The sequence below is a fragment of the Tupaia chinensis genome, unplaced genomic scaffold (assembly GCF_000334495.1).
Source record: "Tupaia chinensis unplaced genomic scaffold, TupChi_1.0 Scaffold000492_1, whole genome shotgun sequence".
Classification (NCBI taxonomy): Eukaryota; Metazoa; Chordata; class Mammalia; order Scandentia; family Tupaiidae; genus Tupaia; species Tupaia belangeri.
In genome coordinates this window covers 842188-869774 of record NW_006160004.1, presented here as the reverse complement: position 1 = coordinate 869774, position 27587 = coordinate 842188, and the positions used below count along the sequence as shown (strand labels likewise).

The following is a 27587-nucleotide window of genomic DNA, read 5'->3' as shown; positions in this document are numbered from 1 at the left end:
ATCTCCCACAATCCCCAAGTGGCTATCTGAATTATTCAAATACTGGGTTGTCAGAAAAGTCATGCTGCATTTTTGCATAGCAAAACAAAACAAAACAAAATACATGACTTTTCTGAAAACCCAATAGAAGGGCTTTACTTTTATACATTTCAATGCTACTCCATTAAAATTACCAAAATGGAAAACATATCAATGAGACTGTGACTCAAAGCAAAATACAGTACAAATTTATTGACTCCAATCATTCTTAGTCAAGATTTAAGCAAAGTAAATAGAGTTGGATACAAATAAGCAATGGATTAACATTAGAAACCCTACTTTGCTATGAGTTTTCAGTCCAAAGAAGCTTATTCCTAAATAAACTTAAACAATGATTTACTGTGCAAAGGCCTATGATGACAAAATATCCACAATCATAAACCACTCATTGTTTTTAACAATAAGCACATAGTCAACTAAAAACCTGAAAGTCTTAATGTCAATAAGAAATTATCACCTTTTGAAAATCAGTATTAATCAAGTATAACTGGAAAATCTGGACGGCACTAACAAATGACTAAAGCGTGCTGAGTTCAATTATTTTAAAGATTTACAGTAAAGTACTTTGGTTCCCAAAAGACTGTCTCTAAAAGGAATTTTTCAAATACCTGATAGCAACTCACATTCTCTCCCCAGTCCTGCAGAAATGCTAAAAGTTGGAGTACACACTCAGAGAGCATATGCAACATTATCCAAATGTCAAACTTCTAAAGTGCTAAAGCCACAAAAGAAAAAAACCTATATTTAAAATTTTCTAAATAATAGCCAATGTTAAAGAACATATGTTAAAGAATATGTTAGCATTATTAAAATCAATAATGCATCTCACAATTATTGCAAAAAATATCAATGAGACATCAGAGGTTGTTGACAAACTGACTTTTAACAGTCCAATAATGGTTAATCAGATTAAATGTATAAAGAAATCTGTTGGAAATGACACCTAATTATTTCTGTGCTAAGAAAATTTAAAAAATTCAACTCCCTCAAATTCCAAATTATGGTTGTACACACAAATGCACACGTCAATTAGAGGGAACAAAAGCCAACTTTAGATCTGTAATTTTTACATTTTTACCTTGCACTATCCACACACGTGGCCTGTACATGCAGCTACCCTTGCCTTGATAAAAGGGCACCTTCTTTTCCCTGTCTCACAGCTACCACTTTTATTAGCACTAACGGGGGATACAGGTGGATTCAGACAATCACCAATTAAGTGCTGAGGCATATCTTTACAAAGAAAAGACTATAAATGTTCCATTCCCCAAACCAAGATCATACATTTCCCCACAATCGCAAATAACATCATTGTTGAATTGTTAGTTGTATACTTTGGTAAAATTATTAATGCCTACCGATTGACTGGTTAATCTTGAAATACAACTGCTAAAAATGCACAGCATTTGTTACCTCCATTGCTTACTTTGAGTGATAAAAACACATTTCATGTTAAGTTTCTCCTTTCCCCACATAAAGAAAATGATTCAAAACAAGTTCTCAGATAACAAAGAATATATTAAAACATTTTACATTCTTTCTACAACTGCATAAAAAAAGCAGGCATTCTGAATACTTACAAGGAATAATGAGCTTTCTACATTTTCAAAAATTAATTACAATCAGAAAAAACATTTACAAGAATATCTTTACTAGCTAGAGTTGCAACAATGAAAGACCAACTTGTTTTACACCAAGTATTTGCTTACTGAGATAAACATTCTTAAAAAATTTACTGAATAAAGTAATGTCTTTCATTATTTTATTGGGTTGTCGGAAAAGTCATGATGTATTTTTCTGTTTTTCTATGCAAGAATGTGTCATGACTTTTCCAACGACCCAATACTTCTCAGCATCTAAAATAGTTATATAGTGGCAGGATAGTTTATCTTTTTGACCACTAAAATAAACTCTGTCAGACTAATGCTGTTAAGGTACAGTATAAAAATTAATAGAAAAACCAGAACTGCATTATAAATGTTTTTGGTTCAAAATTTTATTTGAAATCTTATATTCCTTGCCTAGACAAAAAATGTGAACTAACAAGACAAAACACTGGTAATTTTTAAAATCTAACACATATACAGAGTCTGTATTTAGATCAAAAATATTTTTTTTACTGATTATTTTTAAAAAATCTTCAAAAACGTAGCATAAAAGTTCAAGTCCTGGGATACTGAATTTACAATGCCAAGACACTAGGTATTATGGAATTATCAAAGATGCTTTAATAGCCATGGAGGTGATGACTACTCAGGAAAACTGTCTTCCTTTGAGGAAGACACTGCTAATGAGATGTTCAGAGTAAGAAATATCACTTTATACAGAAAATGAATCCAATGTGTAACAATACATCCTGATGATATTAGATCATACGCGTTAGTTTTCTTTAAACTGCATAGATTTCTTCAAGAAAATATAAAGATGGCAAGAATCAGTAACTGCAACTTAATTTTATTTTTCTTTCTTCACTGAAGTTAGAACAAAATGGGACATTAACTACTACAACACTTTGGGTTTGATATTTTTTCAAGTGAAAACAAAAGGCAAAATTTTATATATATAATTTCTATATTATATAATGTCAATTAGTATTTTATGAAAATGTTTGTATTTCAATTTAAAAAATAGCTTTCCTACCACTGGTATGTTGAAGGGTACAGAATTCTTTTCTGCTAGAGCACAAATTTAAAATTACTCCTTAATCACAGTAATTGACTTTTTTTTATTTGAAAGAATAGCTTATAAAAATTCATAAACTCAGAGTTTTAATCCATATCACTTTGTTAAAAAGATTTTATAATTTCACTATTCCTTTTATAGATCTAACTCTCCCCCCCAGTGAAATGAAAATTTTCCCTTTTGAACTATCCCACTGAATCTTAAGTAACACCCAAGGAAAAACTTTTAATTAAAACTTACACAAAAGAGAAAAAAAAGGCCCATACCCTATAGACTAAAATAAATAGCAAAAGTTAATTTTGGACCCTTAACAGTGCTTTAATACATATTTATGAAATATTAAGCACTGGCTTAGAGCAGAATGGTTTTGCTGTCGTCATTTTAACTAACATAAATCCAACAAATTCTAACAGAAATTGTCATGAAATACAGAAAGGCAGGAAAATGCATGTATATACTATTCTTGAAAAGTACGTTGAAACTGTGGAACGGTGTTTCGCCTCTGCTCTGAAGTCTCTAGAAGTAAATGTTAATTTAGAATGTTAGTGCGGCTGGACTGACTCTGAATGTTTGGAATCTATTTAAATATATGTCCTGACTTTACCTGTTATAACAATGTTAAATTCAGAATTAATGCCATATGTTCGTTTTGTTCCCAACTACACTCAAATTCGTAACAGCATGAACTAGAGGAAACCAAACATTCACAGTCCTCCAAATGTAGGTCTGAGTTGAGACCATGGTGCAGTGTACACAGAATATGGTGCAGAAGTTTTATTACAATGTTTATCGCTACGGAAGCTCTTGTAAACTTATTAGAGGACTTTCGTTAATCATGTTTTCATTTCCCAAGCCTTCCTTAGAGTTTGACCATCATTACACAAAAACACCAAGGTTTTGTTACTTTATAAAATCTAAGTGTTACTATTGCTGATTTAAACCTCTCACAATTTTTATACAAAAGAAGTTCTACATGATCACAAAATACCAAATATTTATTTTTTATCAAGTGTCAGGATAACTTATTAAAGTTGAGGTTTACCTTTTTTTTATTGCTAAAATATTCTAAGCTTTAAATTAATACTGCAAACTACTCCTCTTCTTCCTGATAAATTTTTGAACTTAAGAACATGGCTAAGATTCAACTAGAACTTAGGTGTCTCAAATAATCAAAAGAAATACTTTGATAGCATTTCACTCATTACAAATCAGTAAAAAAAAACCAGAAACCTCAATTAAATGATTATACTGACACCTCGGAATGAAGAATCATGCAAACAATTAAAATTAATCCAATTTCAACATTAATGAAATCAAGCCATCTTTTCCTGTAAGGTCCAGAATCACAATATTTTAAAATGTATTTATGAAGCTGAGTAAAGACATTATTAATAGCCATTTATCTCAAACTTAAATTCAAGCATATCAATTTCCAACTTTTATTATACTTTCTAAAAAATACTTTGTTATGACACATCTCACAATTCAGGTTGAAATCTGGAGATTGCCTCCTATTTCATAATAGGTAAGAGTGTTGGTCTTTCAATTGTGTGTTTGTTCGTGACTCCAAAGACTAAACGCAGTCTTAAATGTCCTGTGGCAAAGTTTACACATGAACTGTCTTTTAAATGTGATTGCTGAAAGAGGTGGGGCATGGTAAAACAGGGTGTCTGATTCTTGGGGTACAAACAGTTTCTCTGTGGCTGAAGTAGAGTTTTCAGACAGGCCTGTGGGGCTATCAGGCTCCAGAGGCTGGATCTTGGGCAGTGGAGGTGGTGGTGGCAGGGGTGGTGGTGAGGGAGAGTTTGTGGGCACAGGGCACACCTCGGAATCCGTATGTGCTGATCCCTCGGTGGCCTGGGACATGTGTGACTGAAAGTGACTCCAGAGCCGGAAATTGGTGCGGAAGGCCTTGTTGCACACGTGACAGATGAAGGGTTTCACAGAGCACAGCAGCTCCTGGTGACGCTCCAGCTGCTTATGCACTGTGAACATTTTCCCACACTTCTCACAGGGCCACAGACTGGTGTCCTTGCTAGGGCCTGCTTCCTTGGGAGCCACGCTGGCTTCAGGAGCCTCCTCTTCAGCCTCCTCCACAGGCTCCTCTTTGACCTGGATTTTCAGTTGCTTGGAAAGACTAAGGTCTTCAGGGAGACAAGAAGAATCTTCTGAATCAAAGTTAACTTGCTCCGAGGAATCACTGAACACATTGTCCTCTTTTGTGGTGACAACGTGGTTGACTTTATTAGGCTCAGGCTGGGGCTGGGGCCTGGAAGAACTGGTGACTTCACCATTGTGGTCCAGAGTGGGTAAGGAGAAGTTTTCAGCAGGTGCCATGCTGTTCTGGTTGTGGACTTCCACTTGGTGCCTCCAGATGCTGAAGGAGGACTTGAAGGTACGCATGCACTCAAGGCAGGTCAGCTTCTTGTACTCACATTCGTGCTCGTGCTCACGCTTTAGCTCGGGTGAGAAAAACCTGAGGCTGCAGTAAGGGCAAACAGTCGCGTTCCGGCAGAGCCGCTCGTGGCTTCCTTGTTCTAGGAGAGAAGAGAGCTTAGCATTACAGAGGCGGCACTGGTAAACCTCCTTGGTTTCAACTGGACTTGCAAGAGGGGCATGCTCTTTTGGCTTAGCAACTCTATTTACTCCAAGGGGCTTTTCTCCTGGGTGCATTTTTATGTGCTGCTTAAACTGAGAGAGAAAGCGGTATGCTTTTCCACAGTATGCACAAATGTATGCTCCTTTGGCTCGAGACCGCAAGTTCCTCTTGATGGCTTGCTGGGTTTGGGAACTACTCTGTCCCTGAAAGCCAGGCTTGCCGCGCCTTAACTTAATGATCAGGGCCTTCTTAATTTCTCTCTCTCTCACTATATCAATCAGCTTTCTTTGGAATTTTTCATCCAAAACTGCATGAGAACTAGCAGCGGGTGACGGGTTCTTCACTATGCCGTGTTGGGTCTGACAGTGTGTCCACACTTTGAAGTTGGTGTGAAACCTCTTATGACAGATGTCACAAGCGTAGGGCTTTTCTGGATTATGGTACATATTAACATGACGGTGGAGACCTGCCGTTGATCTAAAGATCTTAAGACAATGTTTGCATTTAAATTTTTTGTTTGGTCTCGTCCCCTCCAACTCACCAAATTCATCTTTATTCAAATCAGTATCTGGAAAATCTGTATCGAGGAGAGTAGGGTTTGAGTGTTCCTCAAAGTGATCTTCTGATACAGGAGACCCATGCTCATTCACCTTTAACTTCTTAAATGGCAATCTTCTGTCTGCCTGGAACCGTCTTTTTGCTGGGAGTCTGCTCATGTCTTTTTGATCTTCTGTTTTTAGGGACAGGTCTCTTGTGGTTGATGAGGAGGCTGTTGCTGCTGCATCTCCCACAGTGACTCGGATGATGTCTGAGGGATCCGACAGGGGGCTGCTGGGCTCAGTCTTTATGTGTACCTCTGTCACAGGGGAGGCACTCTCCCGATCTGTTGACTGAGAAGCACTAAAGGACCTGAGACGATGTGGTTGTAGCACTTGAGGCCTGTCATCTAGGGCTGTTTTTTCCTTACAATCTTTTAAAGATGACTTTTGAGATAAAGCACAAAACACATTTCCTGGTGTATCACTTGACCCTGAAGATGAACCCTGGGAAGACTTTAGATCTATGGAGGGCGAATAGACAGGAACCTGGCTGTCCATTGATAAGGACCGTCTGAGAAGGCTCTTGACAAGTGGACCACTTCTGTCGATGCTTTGGTTTCCAGAACCAGACACACTGGATGGGACCACCAAGCCTAACTTTGAATAGTACAACAAGTTTCTATCTTCACCTGAACCACTTCCTTTGTTAGTTTCTTTAAATAGATAGGGAGTCTCTGATGAGCTACGGAGAGACAAAACAGGGGGCCGTGGCCTTTTCAAGGCCAGCTCTATGGCTTTCCCTTTGGGAAGCTGGCTGCTCACACCTGGTTTATCGTCCACAGTGTCTCTCTCTTGAAGAGGCTTTGAAGGCAACACTGTGTTCCTTTTCCCCATGCTGCTTCTGTTGGGATCATCTAGAGTGCCAGCGTGCTCCAGAGACTTTACATATCCTCCAGTACTGTCTTTGGGCCAGCTCTTCTCAGCTGCTGACAAACCGTGGAGTGGTTCAATAGGTTTGGGAACATGTGGCTTACTGGTATTGGTCTTGACGGCAATGCTAGGAGAGGGTCGCAAAGTATGGCTTACATCAGGTTGATTTTGACTAACAGTTTTTCCTTCGTTTCTACTTTGACAAACAATGACACTTCTCTTCTGAGAACTATTTTCATCATCTTCTATGAACACTTTTTTCCTATTGGGACATGCTGGAAAGGGGGCTTGTGGTGTCCTAGAAACAATGTTAGTCAGAAAGGAAATCCCAAGGCTATAACCAAGTTCTTGCACAGCAGCGAGGCTGCTTTTCTCAACAAAGAGAGATGAAGAATAAATGTAGTTTAAAACATTATCAAAAGTATCTGGTTCACAAAAGTCAAGCTGAAATACAGTTTGTGACTCATTTTCCTTATTTGTGAATAAACTCTGAAAGTATTCACTACTGGCAGCCAAGACATTTTTATGAGCTCGAAACTTTTGGTCTCCAACAATCAGAAGCACATCACACAGTTGTCCTTTGAGGCGCTCCTCATTGAGGGCACTCAGGAGAGAAATGGCATGTGCTGGGTTGATATAATGCAGTAATCCCTCCATTGCTTGGGTTCACCTGAAAGACAAAGCATACAATGATTACGAATAATGTGGTATAAAGCCCTCCCAGTCTGAATAGTTCCTCCAGAGCAGGGAACATGAGTTGTCCTTTTACAAAGGCCAATAGTTAGCAGACTGTAGAATGATAAAAACTTTTGGATGGACAATCTTATTTATTGGGTCATTGGAAAAGTTATGATGCATTTTTGCATAGAAAAATACATCATGACTTTTACAATGATGCAATACCTGAAAACATACAATAATAAGTCTCATGGTTAATTTAAATAGGTCATCAGTCATTAAAATTGAAGACTTTTTAGAAAATAAAGACTATTCATGGGGAATCTGGTTAAAAATCTAAAACTGATTCCTTTGGTTGCTGCCCCTCTTGGGACCTCTATTAATGCTAATTCTCACTCTCAATTTGGGGTCCTGTCTCTTAAATCTCCTATACAAGCTTATCTCTTCTCGTTTAGAGGCTATAAAATTACAAATGACCATACAACTGGAATACCAACCCTTTGAGACCTCAGCTGAATCCTACTGCTTGAGTCATCTAACATCAACAACAGCTCTCTTTATGACACACCTCAGGACTATCACAACCACCTGCCCCTGCTCCCGCTCTCCCACCTTGATCATATAAGGTGAGAGTTCTGTGATCCCCAATAGGTAGAGTCAATGTCCCTTTCCTGCATGAAGCAGTTACAGAAGACAGACTATCTACTTTCAGCTCCCCAAAAAGATTTATGGGGATCATGCTTCTCAGGGGAGAAATGAGGCAGGAAAAAGCTAGCAAATGGAAGTAAATAAGGGGGCTAGAGCATATTCCTATGTGACTAGACAGAAAAAAAAAAAAAAAAACAATCAAGGCAAAATTCCCTGTCCAATGTAATGTAGGCAAGAGATTAGTGGGGGTTGTCTAGCTGACTAAGTAACATTTGAAATAGCCAATGAGATGAGAACAATCAGTGGGCCCAGCCAATGATCAATCCACATGACCTAGGTTAAAAATTATAAATCCAGCAGAATACAACTATATGAGCCTTTTTGAGCCACTCTTTTTCTGTCTGCTCAGGTTGGCTCCTATCTCTCAGAAGTGCACTTTTACTTAATAAGCTACCTTTTCCTTACACTAGAAAAGGAAAAAAAAAAAAAAAAAAAAAGACTACAGGCATGGACATGCCATCAAAAAGGCTGCTAGAACTTGGCAGGTATATATGGAAGCAATATTTGAAAATAAAAATAGGTAAGCATTTGGAAAGAGAAAAGTCATTTGCTAATTAACTACTACTGAATCAAAGTGTTTAACAAAGGTTAAAAGTGTTAAAGAATTAAAAAGTTTTTCTTCCTTATGGTACTTAACTCAATCTCTAGAACACTATTTTCTTATCAAATCACATTTTCAACAATAGCACAAAGGTAGACCAGCAGATGGCATAATTGTTACGTTACTGGACTCCCACGTAGTTGACTGTGGTTTAAGTCCCGAACCTGGCAGCTTAAAACTCACGCCAGGAGCATGTGCGTACATGCCCAAAAGCCCAAGAGGAGACTTGAGGAGACGGGACTATGGTGTGACCAAACCTCCTGGGTATGTGTGTCGGGGGTAGTGGTTTCTTGCCTTCTGTCTCTCCAGCAAGCACACATGCCCTACAGCAAAAATCTCTCTTAAACAAAACCAAAAAACTAGCACGAAGGAAACTTATGCCAGTATCTAAACTTAATTTAGGGGTCTGAACTAAGATTTCACTTGTATTCTCCTCATTCCCAAAACGAGCTACATGTCACACTTTTTCGATCCAATCAACTGTTCGTGGACATTTGGGTTGGTTCCATGTCTTAGCAATTGTGAATAATGCTGCAAAAAACATGGAGGTGCAAATATTTTTCTGACTGAGTATTTTCCTATCCTTTGGGTAGATACCCAGGAGTGAAACTGCTAGATTATATGGAAGTTCTACCTGTAGGTCTTTGAGGAACTTCCATATTTTTCTCCATAGTGACTGTACTAATTTACATCCCCACTAATAGTGTAGGAGAGTTCCCTTTTTACCTCAGCTTCACCAGCATTTATCATTCTTTACTTTTTAAATCTTAGCCATGCTGACTGGGATTAGGGGTATCTCATTGCAGTTTTGATCTGCATCTCCTTTATGATAAGAAATGTTGAGTGTTTTCTAATATGCTCTTTGGTCATTTGTATGTCTTCCTTAGACAGCTGTCTGTTCAGGGTTGGTCATTTTTTTTTTTTTTTTCGGGTGAGCTGGTTGAATTCCCTGTAAATTCTGGTTATGAGTCCCTTATCTGTGGTACAGTTTGCAAATATATTCTCCCATTCTGAGGGTTGTTGATTCACTCTAATTATTGTTTCTTTTGCTGCACAGAAGCTTTTTAACCTGATGTAATTCCACTTGTCTATTTTGGGAATTATTGCCTTGCTTTGGCGTTCCTATTTTAGAAGAAAAAGTGCAACACATATACACTACTGAAAATTATTCTGTCATAAAAAACAATGAGATCCTAGCCTTTGATAGAAAGTGGACAAATATGGAAGATTTGCTGCTAAGTGAAGCAAGCCAGACTATGAAAGAGAGGCATTGTATATCCCCACATTATACTGAATATCTATACTCTAAGGCAGAAACTGAAATATTGAACAATATAAAGTCACGGAGAACAACTGTGGATACCAGAGACAGTGTGGAAAGAGGGTAGGAAATAGCAGAGGACGAGAGGGAGGGAATCAAGGGGAAAAAAGAAAAGTAAAACAGTAAAGAAACACAAAATGGAAAATTATTTGTTGAAGATAAATGTATAGTGATATCTTTGAGCAGTATATTCTGGATGGGAAAATTCATTTTGTATGCTGTAATGATATACAATGAATGAATGTAAAATAAATTAAAACAAAACAAAAAAGTGAGATAAGTGCACTTGTTGCAGTGCTGGCTCCTCCCTGCTAGTTGACTGTTCTTGGGCATTTCTGTTAGCCTGAATGGCAGATCCTTCATGTGAAATGAGTAATTTCCTATTGCAGGGTTGTCAAAAAGATCAGACCAGCTAGCAGTAAACCCTTAATAAATGTACAATTAACTCTGTAAGTTGTAGGATTAACAAGCATTTAATTCAGTATCAAATAAAAGGGGTCTAGAGTAACCCTATCATGCTTCCAGTGACAATAAAGCCATTTTATACGGAGATAATGTCTGACTCTCCTATTTGGTCCTTCACCTAGGCTTCTGTTAATCTAACACCTTGTTTCTTTAGTTTGATTTTATAATGCGATCTTTTCCTTAAAATACTGTTATGCTGTGTATTTTGTATTTATTTAACAAAGGGCCCATGTGCTCATCAGAGACAAACAGGGAGAAGGAGAAAGTACCCTTTAACAGGGAATGGTCATGTTGCAATCCCTTCTCCATTTCTCCATCCTATCATTTCTCCACTCTGATTTTGGGCAAGTATACAGATTTGCCCAGTGTTTTTCAGAGAGAAGAAGCCAGGATTCAAACCACACAATTGATTATTAGGTCATGGGGCCAGCCTGTTATGACATTTATTTTTAGTATTAAAGTAGATTCCCTTGTAACTGAGATTTATGAAAATTTTATCATTCTATAGAGGAAGAGCTGCAGATGAATCAAACTTGGCCACAGCCCATTTTTGGTCCTCTGGTCTGAAAGGATCAGCCTTTGCTGGTCACCCCAGCCTCCAGGGTGTTCAGAAGAGCCCAGGAAGAAGAGTTTGCCAGCCACCACCTTGGGAGTGACGAAGCACTGTCTACAACATATTTATTATTATTCTGACTCCCTGTTAAGGTGCTGAGTCAACTTAACCAACTCAGAGGAATGCCTGCTTCTAGGGATGATGCCTTTAGCCTATCCACAAACAACTCCCATGGTCAAGAGTGAACCATGTTCAGTCCTGCCTATATCCTGTTTTATGAATTGGTACATTCTGTCTACTTGTGATTGCTTGACACTTACTTTCCTTTTCCTTCTCTGTTAGCCATTTTATTTTCTCCCTTATCCCTACTATACTTTCTTTATAATCATATGTTTATGTAAAAACAACAACAAACAAAAGCTTACCATTTTTTTACAGAAGTCAGTAGAAAGATAAATAAGCCTATAATGCCACATATATTGACTCAGCTTGTACTGAGTTTTTAGTACTAATAAATTTTTAAAAAGAATGACTTATCTAGGCATCAGGAGATGGTGTGATTGTCACGTCGCTGGACTGCCACATGGCCAATCCTGATTCAAGTCACGGACCTAGCAGCTTAAAACTCACGCCGGGTGTGTGTACGTGCATGCCCAAAATCCTCAGAGAAAGGAAGAGAAGGGACTGTGGTGTGGCCATCCCTCTTGGGGGGTGATTTCTCGCTTTCTGTCTTTTTGGTGAGCACATGTGCCCTATAGCAAAAATCTCTCTAAAAAAGATAGATTTAATTTTATTAATTATTATTATTATTATTAATTTGAATAGAGAGTGACAGAGAGAGAGGAGAGAGAAAGAAAGCAAGTCATCAGGTCTGGGACTCAACCTCTATATGGGAGCCCAGCACCTTAACCACCAGGTCACCTGTCAGCCCTGGTACTAACAATTTTTAAAAAAAAAAACAATTATTTTATTTTTAATTATTGTCATTATTTTATTTTATTTTATTTTTAAGTTGACCAGAGAGAGAGACAAAGAGAGAAAGAAGGAAAATGAGAAAGCAAGCTGTCAGGCCAGGGACTAGAACCATGGTCAGCCATGTGGGAGTCCAGCCGTCTTAACCACCACACCACTTGCTGGCCCCAGTACTAATAATTTTTGAGAAAGCTAGTTCAGATGTTGCCATAGGGAGAAGCAATAGAGGTAGAATCAGAAGCTTAGACTAGTACTTATCAGAAAAGGTTCTGAAAATTAATTTAGTGGTTTGAAACTAGCAATTCAAAACATAAACAAAACAATAAGGACAGTTGAAGATGTTGAAACATATCAAATGTTTTAAGACTAAGAGCTTGTGAAACTGTTTTGGTTACACACATACACATGCACACATGCATGTTCTAAAGGGTGATATGAAATATATTCATTCCTAATGTATGAATAATAATATAAATTTTTAAAAAATACCAAGAATGTTCTCTAAAAATGTAAAAAAAAAAAAAAAAAAATTCACTCCTGTGGGCCAGAGTCAAGACAGTTTGAGAACTAGTATCCTAGGCTAACCAAAATCTCAAAGCTTGTTTTCTCCACTATAAAACAGGGATAAGAATAGCAGCTACTATACAATGCTATTGTGAAAATTAAATGAGACAATAATTGCTACCATTTACTCAGCTGCTACTCAGCTGCTACACTATAGACTATACCAGGAATTTCTCATGCCATTCAGTCATTCATCAAAATGGTATTTGAGGGATCAGCAGTTAGCATAATGGCTATGCCGCTGGACTCCCATGTAGTCGACTGCGGTTTGCATGCCGGACCCGGTGGCTTAAAACTCACGCCGGGCACGTGTGCGTGCATGCCCAAGATCCCAAGAGGAGAATGGAGGAGAAGGGACTGTGGTGTGGACATCCCCTCTGGGGGGTGATTTCTCGCTTTCTGTCTCTCTGTCTCTCTCTATCTGGTGAGTGCACGTGCCCTATGGCAAAAACCTCTCAAAAAAAAAAAAAATGGTATTGGAGAAGACTTGAAGTAGGCAAGGAATGAGCCATGAAACAACAGAGAGAACATTAGCCTGACATCTGAGAAGCAATGAGATAAGACTGTATAGGGCTTGGTGCACCATTTACTAAAGAACTTTATTTTTCACTATGTGTGAAATGGGCAGCCACAGGAAGATTTTGAGCAGATAAATGGCAAATACCTCACTTAGTTTTTAAAAGACTACTCTGGCCATGTTGTTGAGAATAGACCACTAAGAATAGGACAAGGGTGGGAGCTGGAAGCTATGAGTCTACTGTAATGATCCAGGTGGGAGATGATGGTGGCTGGGATGAAAGTGGTAGCAATGTAGGTAAAAGCAGTCATTAGGATTTCTAATGGATTGACTGCAGGGATATGAGAAGGTGAGGAATTAGAATGTATCTAGGGTTTCTTGTAGAACAATTATAAAGATGTCCTTAGTTGAGATGGAGTTGATAGAAAAACCTCAGATTTCTTAAAAAGGAATTTTCAGTTTTCATGGTCTATTATAAATGTGAGCAGCAACGTGTTCAATATTCCCTTTTTGGGCTTCCTACCTTCCTTTCCCTCCTCCCCTTGTTTTTTATTTTTTAAATAATTATTTATTTTATTTATTCATTCTTTTTTTTTTTTTTAAATTTACCCAGAGAGAGACAGAGTTTGAGAGTGAGAGAGAGAGGAAGTGAGAAAGCAAGCCACCAGATTCAGGACTTGAACCCTGGTCAGCCATGTGGGAGTGTCCAGCGCCATAACCACCATGCCACCTGCTGGTCCCCCCCCCCTCCCTTTCTTGGGCTTCCTGGGCTCACTTACCAAATAAACTTCTACATCTGAATTCTTATCTTAGGGTCTGCTTTTGGAGAAGAACTCAAACCAAGAGAACTTGAAACCACAGGTAGAGCCCAAAGAACTATGTGAAGACTAAACTAAGTGAAACCTTCTGTGTCCCCAGACATGAAGTAAATGCTGATAACACACAACACTGGCACTGTACTGCCAAAAAGCAACATTTCCCCACTTTTCCTTGTGTAGAAAGGTTTCTTTCTTTATACCTTCTTCAGACTATCATGATCCCTGCTTTTGCTGTAAGTAACTGCTTCCAATTTCTTGGACTACAGGCTTCTAGCTTCTTTGAACAAAAACACTTGGGACTTAAACAATAAAAATGTTACTCAGAATTACGCTGGAAGAGAAATATTGCCTCTGAAAATTATCTGAGGATTTGAAACTCTTCATTTGACTATAACCTCTATTGAAATCATCAGTGAGATTGCCTATCTGAAAAGCGGCTAAGGATGTCAAAATTCCAATATACCACAACAGAATAACCTTACATTACAGGCATACCTTGTTTTATTTGAACTTTGCATATAGTGCTTTCTACAAATTGAAATTTGTATAAGTCAAGTCTATTGGCATCACTTTTCCAATGGCACATACTCAGTGTCTCTGTGTCACATTTTGGTAATTCTCATACTAGTCATTTTATTATTATTATTGTTATCTGTTACGGTGACCTGTGATCAGTGATGTTTGATGTTTCTGTAGTAATTGTTTTGGGTACCATAAACTGTGCCATATAAGATGGAGAACTTAACTGATAAAATGCTTGTTATGATTGACTGTCCCACAGACTGGCCATTCCCCCATTTCTCTCCCTCTCCTTGGGAGTTTCTATTCCCTGAGATACACTCACACTGAAATTAGGACAATTAGTACTCCACTTACAATGACCTCTAAATGCTAAAGTGAAAGGAAAAGTCACATATAATCTCATTTTAAATTAGAAGCTATGAGTGATTAAGCTGAGTGAGGAGGGCACATCAAAAGCCAAGACAGGTCAAAAGACACTTATGCCAAACAATTAGCCAAGTTGTGAATGCAAAGGAAAATTCTTAAAATTGCTACTCCAGTGAATACATGTCTGATAAAGAAGTGAAACATCCTTATTGCTGATACTGAAAAAATTTTAGTGGCCTGGATAGAAGATCAAACCAGCTACAAGCCTAATCCAGGGCAAGGCCCTAATTCATGAGATTTAAGGAAAGAATACAGTACCGTAATAATAGAGTGCAAGGTAAAGTAGCAACCGCTGATGTAGAAGCTACAGAATTATCTGTAAGATCTAGCTAAAATCATAGATGAAGGTGGCTACACCTAACCACACATCTTCAATGTAGATGAAACAGCATTATATACTGGAAGAAGAGCCGTTTAGGACTTTCATAGTTAGAGAGGAGTCGATGGCTGGCGTTAAAGCTTCAAACAGGCTGACTCTCGTTAAGGGCTAAATGATGCTGTTGACTTTAAGTTGAAGCCAACGTTCACTTACTATTTCAGAAATCCGAGGGTCCCTAGGAATTATGTTAAATCTACTCTGCTTGTGTTCTATAAATGGAAAAACAAACCCTGAATGACAGCACATCTGTTTACAGCATGGTTCACTGAATATTTTAAGCCTACTGTTGAGATCTATTGCTCTGAAAAATATTTCTTTCAAAATATGACTGCTTATTGATGGTATACCTAGTCACCCAAGAGCTCTGATAGAGATGTCCAAGGAAATTAATACTGTTTTCATGCCTACTAACTCAACATTCATTCTGAAACCCATAATCAGGGATTTATGTTTCAAGATTTTTTTAAGATAGACATTCCACAAGGCTAGAGTGCCAAAAAAGTGATTCCTCTGATGGATCTCAGCAAAGTAAATTGAAAATGTTTCAGATAGAATTTGCCATTCTGGATGTCACTAACAACATCTGTAATTTATGGGAGGAGGTCAAAATATTGACATTAACAGGATTTTGGAATAGGTTGATTCCAACCCTCATAGTTGACTTTGAGGAGGTTCAAAAGTCCAATGGAGGAAGTAACTACAGATTTGGTAGAAATAGTAAGAGGACAAGAGTTAGAAGTGCAGTCTAATGATATGACTAAATTGCTGTAGTCTCATGTCAAGCTTGAAAGGATGAGGAATTGCTTCTCGGATAAGCAAAAAAGTTTTTTTTGTGATGTTTTCTACTTCTGGTGAAGATGCTATAATCATTGTTGAAATGATAAAAAGGACTCAGAATATTACATAAGCTTAGTTAATAAAGTGGCAGCAGGGTTTCAAAGGACTGACTCCAATTCTGAAAGACATTCTACTGTGGGTAAAAATGCTACAAAATACTGTGGGTGAAAATGCTAGAATGTTAGAGAAATCTTTTGTGAAAGGAAAAGTAAAAAAAATACAGCAAACTTCTTTACTGTCTTATACCACAGTGATCCCATTCTTGAGTAACCACCATCCTGATTATTTAGCAGCCATTAAGGCTTAAGTGATCATTAATTTTTTTTTTTTTTTTAGCAATAAAGCTTTTTTTTTTTTTGGTTATAGAGCATGTGTGCTCACTGGAGACAAAGATGGAGAGAGTGAGCAAGCACAAAGGTGAGAAAGCACCCCCCCCCCGGCCCCAGGGAAGGATAGCCACGCCACAATCCCTTCTCCATTCTCCTCTTGGGATATTAATTAGGCACATATACCTAATATGCATATGTACCCAGTGTGTTTTGCAAGCTGCCAGGTCAAGGACTTAAACAAGGCAAACAGCCATGTGGGATACAGTACTCTTAACCTCTACACCATCTGCTTGTCCCACAATCAAGTATTTTAAAATTAGGTATGTTCACTGTTTTCTGAAGAGATAATGCTATTGTGTAATTAACAGTATAGTATAAGTAAAACTTTTTACATATAGTGGGATACCAAAAAAATTCATGACTCACTTTATTGTGATATTTGCTTTATTATGATAGTCTGGAACTGAACCCACATTATCTCTGAGATACGTCCATTTTCATTTACCATTCCATTCACTCAACACAAATTGAATGTTAATAATAACTAGTATTTGTGCGCTTATTCTATCACACAGAAAAAAGTAAATGCTTATATATTAACTCAATATTTACAGCAACCATAGAAGATAGGTACTATTATCATATCCATTTTACAGCCAGTAAACTGAGGCGCAGAGCATTGAGTAACCTCCTCCAGGTCACACAAATACAATTAAGTAAGAGAATAGGATTCACAACAGTTAGTTTACCTCAAGGCTACCCTCTTAACTCTTATGTCATACTACCTCTAATTTACTCTTAATTTTTACATTATCTTCATCAATATCATCATCATTCCTGTTTTACAAAGTAGGAAACTGGGGAACTGAGGGGTCAAGTAACTTGCCTGAGGTCACCAAGAAAGGCAGTAGTGAGGCCAGAAGTGTGGTCCCAAAGCCTGAGCTCTTGATCCCATTATATGCCCTCATGATGAACTTTGATGGATGCTAGTATGTGCTTGAACTCTACTAGACATGGGTGATATCAATCTAAGAAGCACGGCCCTGACTTGTGGAGCTTAAAGTCTTGCAAAGGAATAGGACAAGTAAATCTGTCACATAACCCTGTATACTAAGCAGCAGACAAAATGTCTGTAGGGCAGAAAAGAGTATACCAGATTCAGGAAAGATGGAGGCCAAGAAAGGCATTCTACAGAAGGAATCAGGGAACATGGGAGAAGAATGTAGGAAGGGTCGAGGGCATTTCAGGGGACAAGAGAAGTATGTTTAACATCATAGAAATAAGACAAAGCATGAGGTATCCAATGGACTACAGATGGGTAGGTAGTTTTGTCTGGCTGGAGCCAAAAGCACATACAGGGGAAGAGAAAGCCATGAACCTAGAGGGAGAAATGGAGGCATCAAGGCTTTGTGGGGAACATAAGACTGCTTGAGGACAGTATATAGGGAGATTGACATTCTCTCTTCTCCCCAGCACCTCAGGATCTATAGACTTCGGGTGTCTGGAAAGCTAAGTGAGACAGGTGGTAGATATGGAGATCTCACTTTCATGTTGAGACACTTGGCTTTCACATTTTAATTAAATGATTAATCCTTGAAAACAGTGGTCCCTCCTGGTCTAGCTGCAAAGATAACTTATTTTGGACTTTTGTGTTTTAATGACAAAAGGTGTATTTACTGAACTTAAAAGCTAAAAAATATACAAATAAAAAATGCTACAATAAAATGTAGGCAAAAAGGGGAGAATATCACAACTGCTGGATGTACAGTCTGAATCCTCAAAACCTTTTGATTTCTCTGCTATTCAGCCCTCAGATGAGGCCAGCTTTGTTGCTGGGTATACTTTCTACCCAATATATTTTCCTGATCCAGATACAATAAATTTGCCAGCACATCAAACTCTTAATTTTTCATGCATGTTTTAATGATGAATAATCAGTACCTCTAACCTACAGCAGACAGTGCAGCTTATGTACAAATACATATTGCCACTGCTGTCCACACCCATTTCCTTTTTTTTTTTTTTTGAGAGATTTTCTGCTATAGGGCACATGCACTCGCCAGAAAGCAAGAAATCACCCCCCAGGGGGGATGGCCACGCTGCAATTCCTTCTCCTCCATTCTCCTCTTGGGCTCTTGGGCACACTCACACACGCCTGGCATGAGCTTAAGCCACCAGGTCCAGGACCTGAACCGCGGTTGACTACATGGGAGTCCAGCGACATAGCCATTATGCTAACTACTGGTCCCCCACATCCATTTCCTTTTCAACTGCTCATCTCTACTTGACTTAACCATGCAGAGGTTATGCCACTTTAAAAAAATCCTGGAATTCTTAAGGTGGATAAGATATGGAAAAAAGGTATGTTTATGAGCAGCATAAAAAGCTGAGGGGAACCCCCAGAATAACCAGATTCTGAAAGATGACTGGCTTGCTTACCACTGGATCCTTATAGTATCTTCCCAAACTACCTGTTTGTTTTTATTTCAGGCTGTTTCCTGAAATTTCAAAAGCAGAGAATTATCACAGTTAACAATCAATGGAAGGCCTTATATGTAAGTTCCATAGAAGTTTTTCATATCAGTCTGTTTATTTCAAATCCTGGTTCTGCCACCTATTCGGTATATAATCGTGTAAAGATCACTCAACCTTTCTGAGTACTAGTTTTCTTATGTATGACATGGGTAACCCCCCCACACACGTGATTTGTTTTCATGGAGACATAAGGGCTTTCAGGGCTAACATGAATATCTGAGGGATCTAAGCAGGAGAGGGACATCCTGCCTTCTCAGCACCCCAGAATTTAGACTCTAGTATCTGGAGAGACAGACAAGAGTCATATAGAATTTTTATGAGGGACAAAAGGATGCAGTATGTTTGAAAGCCCCTAGTACATATAGCATTTCCCACGTGGCAAGTACACATCTTATTTCCTTCCTCTCAAAAATGTCTGTGTGGATCTGCTATAACCCATGTATCACAAGAAGTGCTGGTGGCGGGAGATGAGTGAGATGCCTGGCTTCTTCTTCTCCAGTTGCTCCTGTTCCCATGGTAGGACAGACAGCAATGTGTTGAAGGATGCAAAAAGTGCTTAAGAGATTATTGATTTCGGGACCAGCAGTTAGCGTAATGGCTATGTCACTGGATTCCCACGTAGTCGACCATGGTTCGAGTCGAACTCGGTGGCTTAAAACTCACACCAGGTGCGTGTGCGTGCGTGTCCAAGATCCCGAAAGGATAGTGGAGGAGAAGGGATTGAGGCGTGGCCATCCCCCTGGGAGGTGATTTCTCGCTTTCTGTCTCTCTGTCTCTGGCGAGCGCACGTGCCCTATGGCAAAAACCTCTCCAAAAAAAGAGAGATTATTGATTTCAGGAAGCAATCAACTTGGTCAAGTGGTGAAAGGATGGATAAATTAATCAAGAAGACACTAGAGAAAGCTTGGGTCTCATCTCACTTGATGATACAGTAATACTAAAGGTGCCTTTCTTCATATTTATAGTAAGGAAACTTCAGAAATGCTCATGTGATCTTGTCAGGGCTTAAACACTTCTGAAGATTTGCTTAAAAACTTCTGAAGGCTTGCCCTGGCTTCAAGTTTCAATTCTCTAAACACATAAGAAAACCCTTCACTACTGGATTTCAGAAAATTATTTCATACCATCACTTCAGATCCTCAGGAACTAAATGTTAAGAAGATGTAGGGGAAATGTATATCTTGCTATAAATTAATTTAATGCAAATACTTTCTTTATACCAATGTTAGATTAGTTGTAGGGAATTAAGGGGTTTTGAGGAGATAAAAGAGAAGTAGGCAATTTTGGAATACAGAACATTCTGGGGGATATGCAGAAGCAGAAAAGTGCATGTGGGGCACTCTGATAAGAGGACCCCAGATGGTGAGGGGCTGGGAAAGTTATGCTTTTCTAAGCAAAAATGTGTCATGACTTTTCCGATGATCCAATTATTTCCAGTTCTAGAGACTCAAACTCAGCTAAAGTACATTATAAATTAACTGACTCCAGAACTAGCCCACAACACCTTCCTGCCAGTTTTACAGAAAAAAAATCTCTTTATATCCAATTGTTACCCTAATGCTCGGAATGCTAATTCTTTGGAATGCTGGAGATTGCTTATACTATATAGTCCTAACCATCTCACTGGATAAAAGAGGGAATACACATAACACAAGGCAAACACCTAGTTAAAAATCCAAAGCATCTACATTTGACTTTGGAACATAAACATAAACATACATACACACCCTTTATCCCTAAACCTTCATCTCTGAATTTAGCCCTAACTCTTCATTTGATTTTACTATGAGATGGTGACAGCAAGCCAGTTTGAGTTTTAGTTGTTATCATAGCTCACTGCACAATACAACCAGAAATCATCTAAACCTCCTCAGATTTCAAAGGTAGAATAGCTTATCCGATCCTTCCAGAGGACTCATGTTACTATCATGTATTCCATCTCACTATATTTTCAGTCTCTCAGATGGGTTTGATCTTGGTTTAAGGATGTGCTCTCTGCTATATCCAGCAGAACGATTCTACTATAATGTAAAACAGTCTCTTATTATGCACTTAGTTAAAGTAGCCTCTGGTCATAGCCTCGGTTTTATTCTGGCCACCCAGTAACCATACTTTGTTTTGATAAAAGCCACTTGATTCTGCTTTGGAAAAACCGTTCTTATCCCACTGAGGATAGTCTGATATATGACTCTCCCCCATCTCTGGGGTAGGCACACAACCAAAGACCACATAATTTGAAACTTTAACCTGAAAAATGGATCCTAAGAAAAATGACAAAGGCGGTGAATATACAGAGTTGATATATTGCAGCAGTGACCTGAAAATACAACTTACTAGTGCCACCTACTAGTGGAGCTAGCTTGGTTTTTGTCCTTCCTGGCCCTCATTTATTTATTTTTTTTTTTAGCTTCTTTTTAAATCTCAAGAGCAATCTTGGAATTCCTTTTTCTATTCAAGTTAACCAGTTAGTTTCTGTTCTTGTTATTAAAGAATACTGAATATATAGTTCCACAGGGTATTAACTCTTCCTGTCATGCCTTCCAAACCCATCCTTTGAAATACCATTGCTAGGACTGAGCTTCCTAGAACAAAGCTTTGATCATTCATCCAACATACACATTAAGTATCACTATTATGAATTCAATTTATTTTTGAACTCTTATTAGTACAAGATAAGGTTAGACATACCTTAAATACACAAGTGCTCAAAATAGACAAGGCCTTTACTTTCTGGTGAGGTAAATAAGATAATAAACAAGACACAAACAAAAATTCCAAATTGTGCTATGTGCTATGATAGAACTAAATAGGATGTTTTGGTTGGATGTAGTACTTAAGAGATTTAGAGAGGGTAGTTAGGAAATGTACTGATTCAATATTTTAGTAGAGACTTAAGATCTGAATAGAACGAGCCAGACCTGACCCCATTTAAAAACAAAGTAATAAAAACAAAGGTTTTCCACTGGGCCAAAATAGAACATTAAAAAAAAAAAAAAAAAAAAAAAAAAAAAAAGCTACAAAACTGTATATAATCCTGTTTTGAACTACTTTTAAATTTTTCTTTCCCTTAGTTATCCCCTGTAATAACCTGCTTCAGACACTTTGGCTCTGGACACAACTTGTATCTCCTATTCTTCCCGTTATTTAATCTGAAATGTCTTAAAAGTCATCTACTTCCTTCCCAGCACACCATTCACATGGTCATTAATCACCTTTCAAAGCTCAGTTCAAGTTTCAACTTCTCCATGAAGCCTTCTGCTATGGGCTGAATTGTGTCCCCTAGTCCCCAAATTCCTATGTTGAAGTCCTAATATCCAGTACCTTGGAATGTACTTGCATTTGGAGAGGTATTCTTTAGAGAGGTGGCTAAATTAAAATGAGGTCATTGGGGTAGACCCTAACCCAACATGACCGGTGTGCTTATAAAAAGAGACTAGGACAAAGATATGCAGAAAGGGATGGCCATGTGAAGACACAGGGGGAAAAAAAGATATCTGCAAGCTAAGCGGAGAGGCCTCAGAAGAAACTCTCCTGACACCTGGATGCTGGACTTCCCAGCCTCCAAAACTGTAAGAAAAGAACTGTCTGTTCTTTAAAATATCTCATCTATGAAACTGTGTTATAGAAGCCCAAGCAGATTAACATACTCTTCTTGAATTTATAATGAAGTTATACATCAGTTTATAGTAATCAAACACTGCCTTTCAACTTCTGTATTATGTAGAGCTGGCCCCACTTACATAGGGTTTATTCACTACCTTACATTACAGTTAGTCATTAGTGGTTTCCCCAACAGGACTGTGAACTATTTAAGGATAATAATCTGCTTAGTATCTTTGGCACTCTTCACCATAAATATTTGTTAATTTTTCTGTATGCTCTATTCCAATTAATATGTGAGTAGAAACAATTTCTTTAAATTATTTTCCTAAAAGAAATCTGGTCACATCACTGCTGTTTTAAAATACCATGCTGATTTTTCAATTACTTCCTAGAGAAACTACTGAGTCATCAGAAAAGTCATGACTTACTATTTTTTTTTCCTATGCAAAAATGCATTATGACTTTTCCTATGACCCCAAGACTGATGGCTGGCACATAAGAATTCCTCACATTCTGTTTGCAATTCTCCCTTATTACATGGCTCCTTACTATTACCCTACAAACTTGTATACCCAGTTTCTGCCACATAAAATATCTTTACTTCTTTGCTTCACTAATTTCTTTGAAAAAAAAAAATCAGCTAAAATGTCACTGTTCTCTACAAAGATTTTGTAGTCCGTCCCTAGCTAGTAAATCAGTCATTTAAATTACCACAATACTTCATTCTCTGCAATATGACCACAACTATTTCAACTGGTCTCATTTACATTGCTCCCCTCATGAGAATCCATAAAGGGAAGAGCCCAAGTTTTCACTTGTGTCTCTAATGCTCAGCACAAAACCTACTGGGCAAAGAGAAAAATCATTAAGCTTGAGGCTCAAGACGTGGACTTGCTCACCTTTATATCTCCAGCATCTGTTACAGAGCCCAACACGTGGCAGTTTTCTATGAGATCTTGTGGCTTTAATCACTTCTGGACGAAGACTTCCAAATACGAATCTCTGCTTAGACTTCTTGAGACTCTTGCCTCTCAAGGGGCCACTGAGCAGTTCCAGCACAATATATCCCACAAGTCCAAGGTGGTCTTAATGATCTACATCTTCCTGTCCTTATTACATTTGCTTGTCCTCAGATACATCCTCTGGTCTGGTATGCTGCCAGTCAGTAGATCTCCTAACTCAGAAACTTCTTTCCTTTAGAACAATCACTGAGGCCTGGCAAACCAAGGTCTTAACTAGATCTCCTTACCATTACCTTACACTTGCATACCAAGTTTGTGACACATAAAATATCTTTATCTCTTGTTTCACTAATTTCCATAGAATTAGAATCTGTTCTTTCCATCCCTACTGGCTTTGGGGACAACTAGAATTGTCCCTTCCACTATCTTGTCAAGAGATCTCCCTAGTAATTTAACCTGTTTTTTGTTACTTTTAATTCTTCCTTACCAGTGTACACATCTAATAAGCCCTACTAAATAATTCTGCAAGTTCCTTGGAGAAAGTTGTATCTTTTTCAATTTTCAGTTTCAGAGAATGAAGTATACTACACTTTTAATAGTGTTAAAGGAATGAATTAAAGTTACTTTTAAGTAAACCAATGCCTCAAATTTCCACTTTCTTTTTAACAGCAAGACTTAGAGGTACTTAAACTTGATGACTATTTGTCACTAGAAATGGATGATCTCCTTCAAGCTTTTGAAGGAAAGTTTTAAAAAATAATTTTCAGTGAGGCATCTTCCTAAAAGGGATTAGCTGACCTTCTTGTCTTCTTAAATCAGGCAGAAAGAACATAATGCAAGCTCCTTAATTGATGACTCAGGGTCATCATCATGAACAATCTCTGGACTATGCTGTAGCACACTGATGCCCTCAGATGCCGAAGGTGAACAGAGTTATAATAGCTCTTGCACCACCACCAAAAAAAAAAAAATCCCACGCTGTGCGATGTCTGGCTCATTTTATCCTCATCACACAAGAGTACCTGTCTAAAAACACCCCGCCTCCATATGTACTGCTTATGTGGTATTCTCCAGTCACATAGCCCTCCTCGTTGATGTGCACAGCAACTTAGGGTAAACGGCTAGGACCCGAGGGCTGTCCTATGACTGCAGGCATGGTCTTTTGTAGATAAAACTACTGTGCGTGTTCCAGGTAAGTGCAGCCCGGGTGAAAAGAAAAGCCATGGAGAAACCGCGAGGGGCTCCACTGCCAACAACCGGCTGCTCTGCACCGGCTCGCCGTGCGAATCCCACAGGCCTCCAGCCGAAGATTTCGGATAGAGGAAGGGGCAGTCTCAGGTGGGAAACCGCCCACAGAAAGGCTCTCAGCCAGCGGAGGGCGCTGCACTCTGCGGTACACCGGGGCGAGACAGAAGCCAGGGGTTCCGGAGGAAGATGAAGGCGCGGCGAGGTCCAGACGTCCGCGGTGGGGTTCGGGAGAGGAGTTGTCAAGAGGCGGCCAGGGGGCGGGAAAGGAGCGGACACCCGGCCGAGGGGCAGCACTCACTGGCCCCGACGCAGAGGCCGCGGCAGGTGCGGGGTTCTCCACCACTGCCAACCAACTTCCGCGCACCTCCCAGCCACCCCCACACCTGCCCAGAACTGGGGCACGCGCCCGTTGCCGCACGGCGTTTCAACCGCTTCGCACTGAGGGCGCACACCCAGGACAAGCGCGTCCACCACCTGGGGAAGCCCGGCCGGAGGGAGCAGCTAAGCCCGAGAGGGAGTGGAGCATGCGCAGTACATAGGGCGAGGCTATGTGTGGGCAAGGAGCATGCGCAGTGTGAAGGCACAATCGGCTACGTGGGCGCTCAGGGCATGCTCGGTAAGCGCCCGGGCGCAGCGCACGCGCACAAACGCTCGGAGCCCGCAACCCGCTGGCGGAGAGAAAAAAGAGAGAAATCACCTCAGAGTTACGTCAGGAAAGGCCGCGTTCTGTGGAGAGGCTGTGGCCTCCCTCGGAACCCCGCAGTTCTCCTAGAACGAGGGGCGTGACAGATACTCACCGGTCTTCAGCCCCAAGGCAGGCGCCGGGCCCCTTTCCGCTCACACTCGGCCACCACGCCGCAGCCGCCGCTGCCGCTGTGATTCCATCCATCTTGAATTTGACGTCATCCCACACCAGGGATGAGGTCATCGCAGGCAGTGCTCGTCACGTGCGCGGCTCTGTGATTGGCCGCTGGGCACCGGGGGGCGGGGCGAGGGAGGTGCGCGGCGCCAAGGCTAGGGAGGGCGGTCCTGACCCGAGCTGAGCGGTTGGCGGTGGCTGCTGCTTCCCGGTTGTGTGGGGGCGCCGCAGTGGCCTTGAGGGAGCACCGACAGTAGCCTGATGCGCGACCAGGATGCTAGCATCTAGAGCAGCCCGCTGCGCCGAGGAGACGAGCAGTTCCCTCGACTGCCGCTGACGGGGGCCACCGTGGCAGCTGTGCAGGGCACCGCGTTGCTTCCGCGGTCAGCCGGCGGGTACTCGCCAGGCAGATTCCGGCTGTGGCGCCCGGAGGACATAGGAGGGCGAGTGTTGACGGGCAGGACCCCGAGCCCAAGGACCCCGAGCCGCGGTCAGCGGCGCCCTGTGACTCTGTGGCCCTCGGTTTGGGGGGCACTTCGAGGCCTGTGTGGGAAGTCGCGGGTATGGAGTTGGCTCAGAATTGCTTTCTATCCTGGTCTTGCCTCCTGCGGTGACCGTTCACAGGATGGTCCGGTGGAGTGTTAGCAAAACGGGCTTCCAGGCTCGCTCCACGTGCACAATTTGGATGGCCGCTCTGATGATCAGCTACTTGTGGCTGGCACTTGTCAACACGTTTCACAGACAAAATCATTTTTAAAAAGAAGTTTTCGAGTTAAGTGATGAGTAGGCAGCGAACTTATTTTGCATAATACCAGTTTTCGTCGGGTGTCTTTTAGACTTCTTGTTAGTTTTCGTGCATAAATATTACCATTTCATTTATTAGAATATTTCTTCACTTTCAGTCAAAACCAGGAAATTAGAAAACGCCAAACTGTTTATGGCAGCTCTAGAGGAACATTCTCGAGTTGAGGCTAGTAGAACATCCTGAGCCTAGAACAGATCAGGAGGTTGCTCTCTAAAGTGGTAAGTCTAGAAGAGGCATTTAAAAATAATAGCATTTTCAGTTAGCTTTAGTACTTTGAAGTGCTGTTAATGTCCAAATAAATTCAATTTTTATAAATTTGATTTATGAACACGGTCCTAGATAAAGTATTATAAAATATTTGCAGAGTATGTGGAAGAGGTAAATTCATTAGGTTGATACAAATTAAATTTTGTTACCAAATTAATAAGCTCTATAATCAGTTTTAGTAGAGGATTTTAGGAGAAAAGTCTTGCACCTAAAACTGTTCTACAACTATTTAAAAACTCATTAAAGAATCTTTATATTTTGAACTGTATGTAAAGTAAAAAATGACTTTGTACTTGACAGAGGATAGAAAGCAACAGTGACTAGAAATTTTTCTTTTTTAAATTTTTTTAATTTAAATTTATTTTTTTATGTTCATTCACTGTACATCATTACAGCATACAAAATGGGATTTTCCATCCAGAGTACACTGTATATTGTCGCAATCAAGCACATCAAGGGAACCAGCAGTTATCGTAATGGCTATGTCGCTGGACTCCCACGTAGTCTACCGGGGTTCGCGTCCCGGACCTGGTGGCTTAAAACTCACGCTGGGTGCATGTGCGTGTGTGCCCAAGATCCTGAGAGGAGAATGGATTGTGGCGTGGCCATCCCCCCTGGGGGGTGATTTCTCACTTTCTATGTCTCTCTCTGCCTGCCTGGCAAGCGAATGCGCCCTATAGCGGAAACCTCTAAAAAAAAAAAAAAATCAAGCGCATCAACATACATGTTATTGTCAACAAATAATTTTCCATTTCTTGTTTCCTGTATGTTTTGTTTCCCCCCCCCCCCCATCCTTGATTCCCTATCTCTTACCCTCTGCCATCTCCCA

General features: G+C 39.8%; 1 protein-coding gene across 4 annotated transcripts; it reads right to left on the bottom strand.

Annotated features, from left to right (window-relative positions):
* Positions 1 to 205: 205 nt before the first annotated feature.
* Positions 206 to 25769, bottom strand: ZBTB21 (zinc finger and BTB domain containing 21). Of its 4 annotated transcripts, XM_006156372.3 has the most exons (3): positions 25625 to 25769; positions 5862 to 7459; positions 206 to 5258 (listed from the first exon to the last, which is right to left on the bottom strand). In XM_006156372.3, the coding sequence occupies exons 2-3, from the start codon at positions 7444 to 7446 to the stop codon at positions 4264 to 4266; spliced, it is 2580 nt and encodes an 859-aa protein (XP_006156434.1). In that variant the 5' UTR covers positions 7447 to 7459; positions 25625 to 25769; the 3' UTR covers positions 206 to 4263. The 4 variants fall into 4 exon arrangements, with proteins under 4 accessions (XP_006156434.1, XP_006156431.1, XP_006156433.1 ...); XM_006156369.3 differs by having other exon boundaries at positions 206 to 7459; XM_006156371.3 differs by having other exon boundaries at positions 206 to 7459; positions 25525 to 25655.
* Positions 25770 to 27587: the final 1818 nt, after the last annotated feature.

Bases quoted from the DNA above. Each gene is read 5' to 3' on its own strand.
- ZBTB21 (XM_006156369.3), bottom strand. From the start codon at position 7,446: ATGGAGGGATTACTGCATTATATCAACCCAGCACATGCCATTTCTCTC.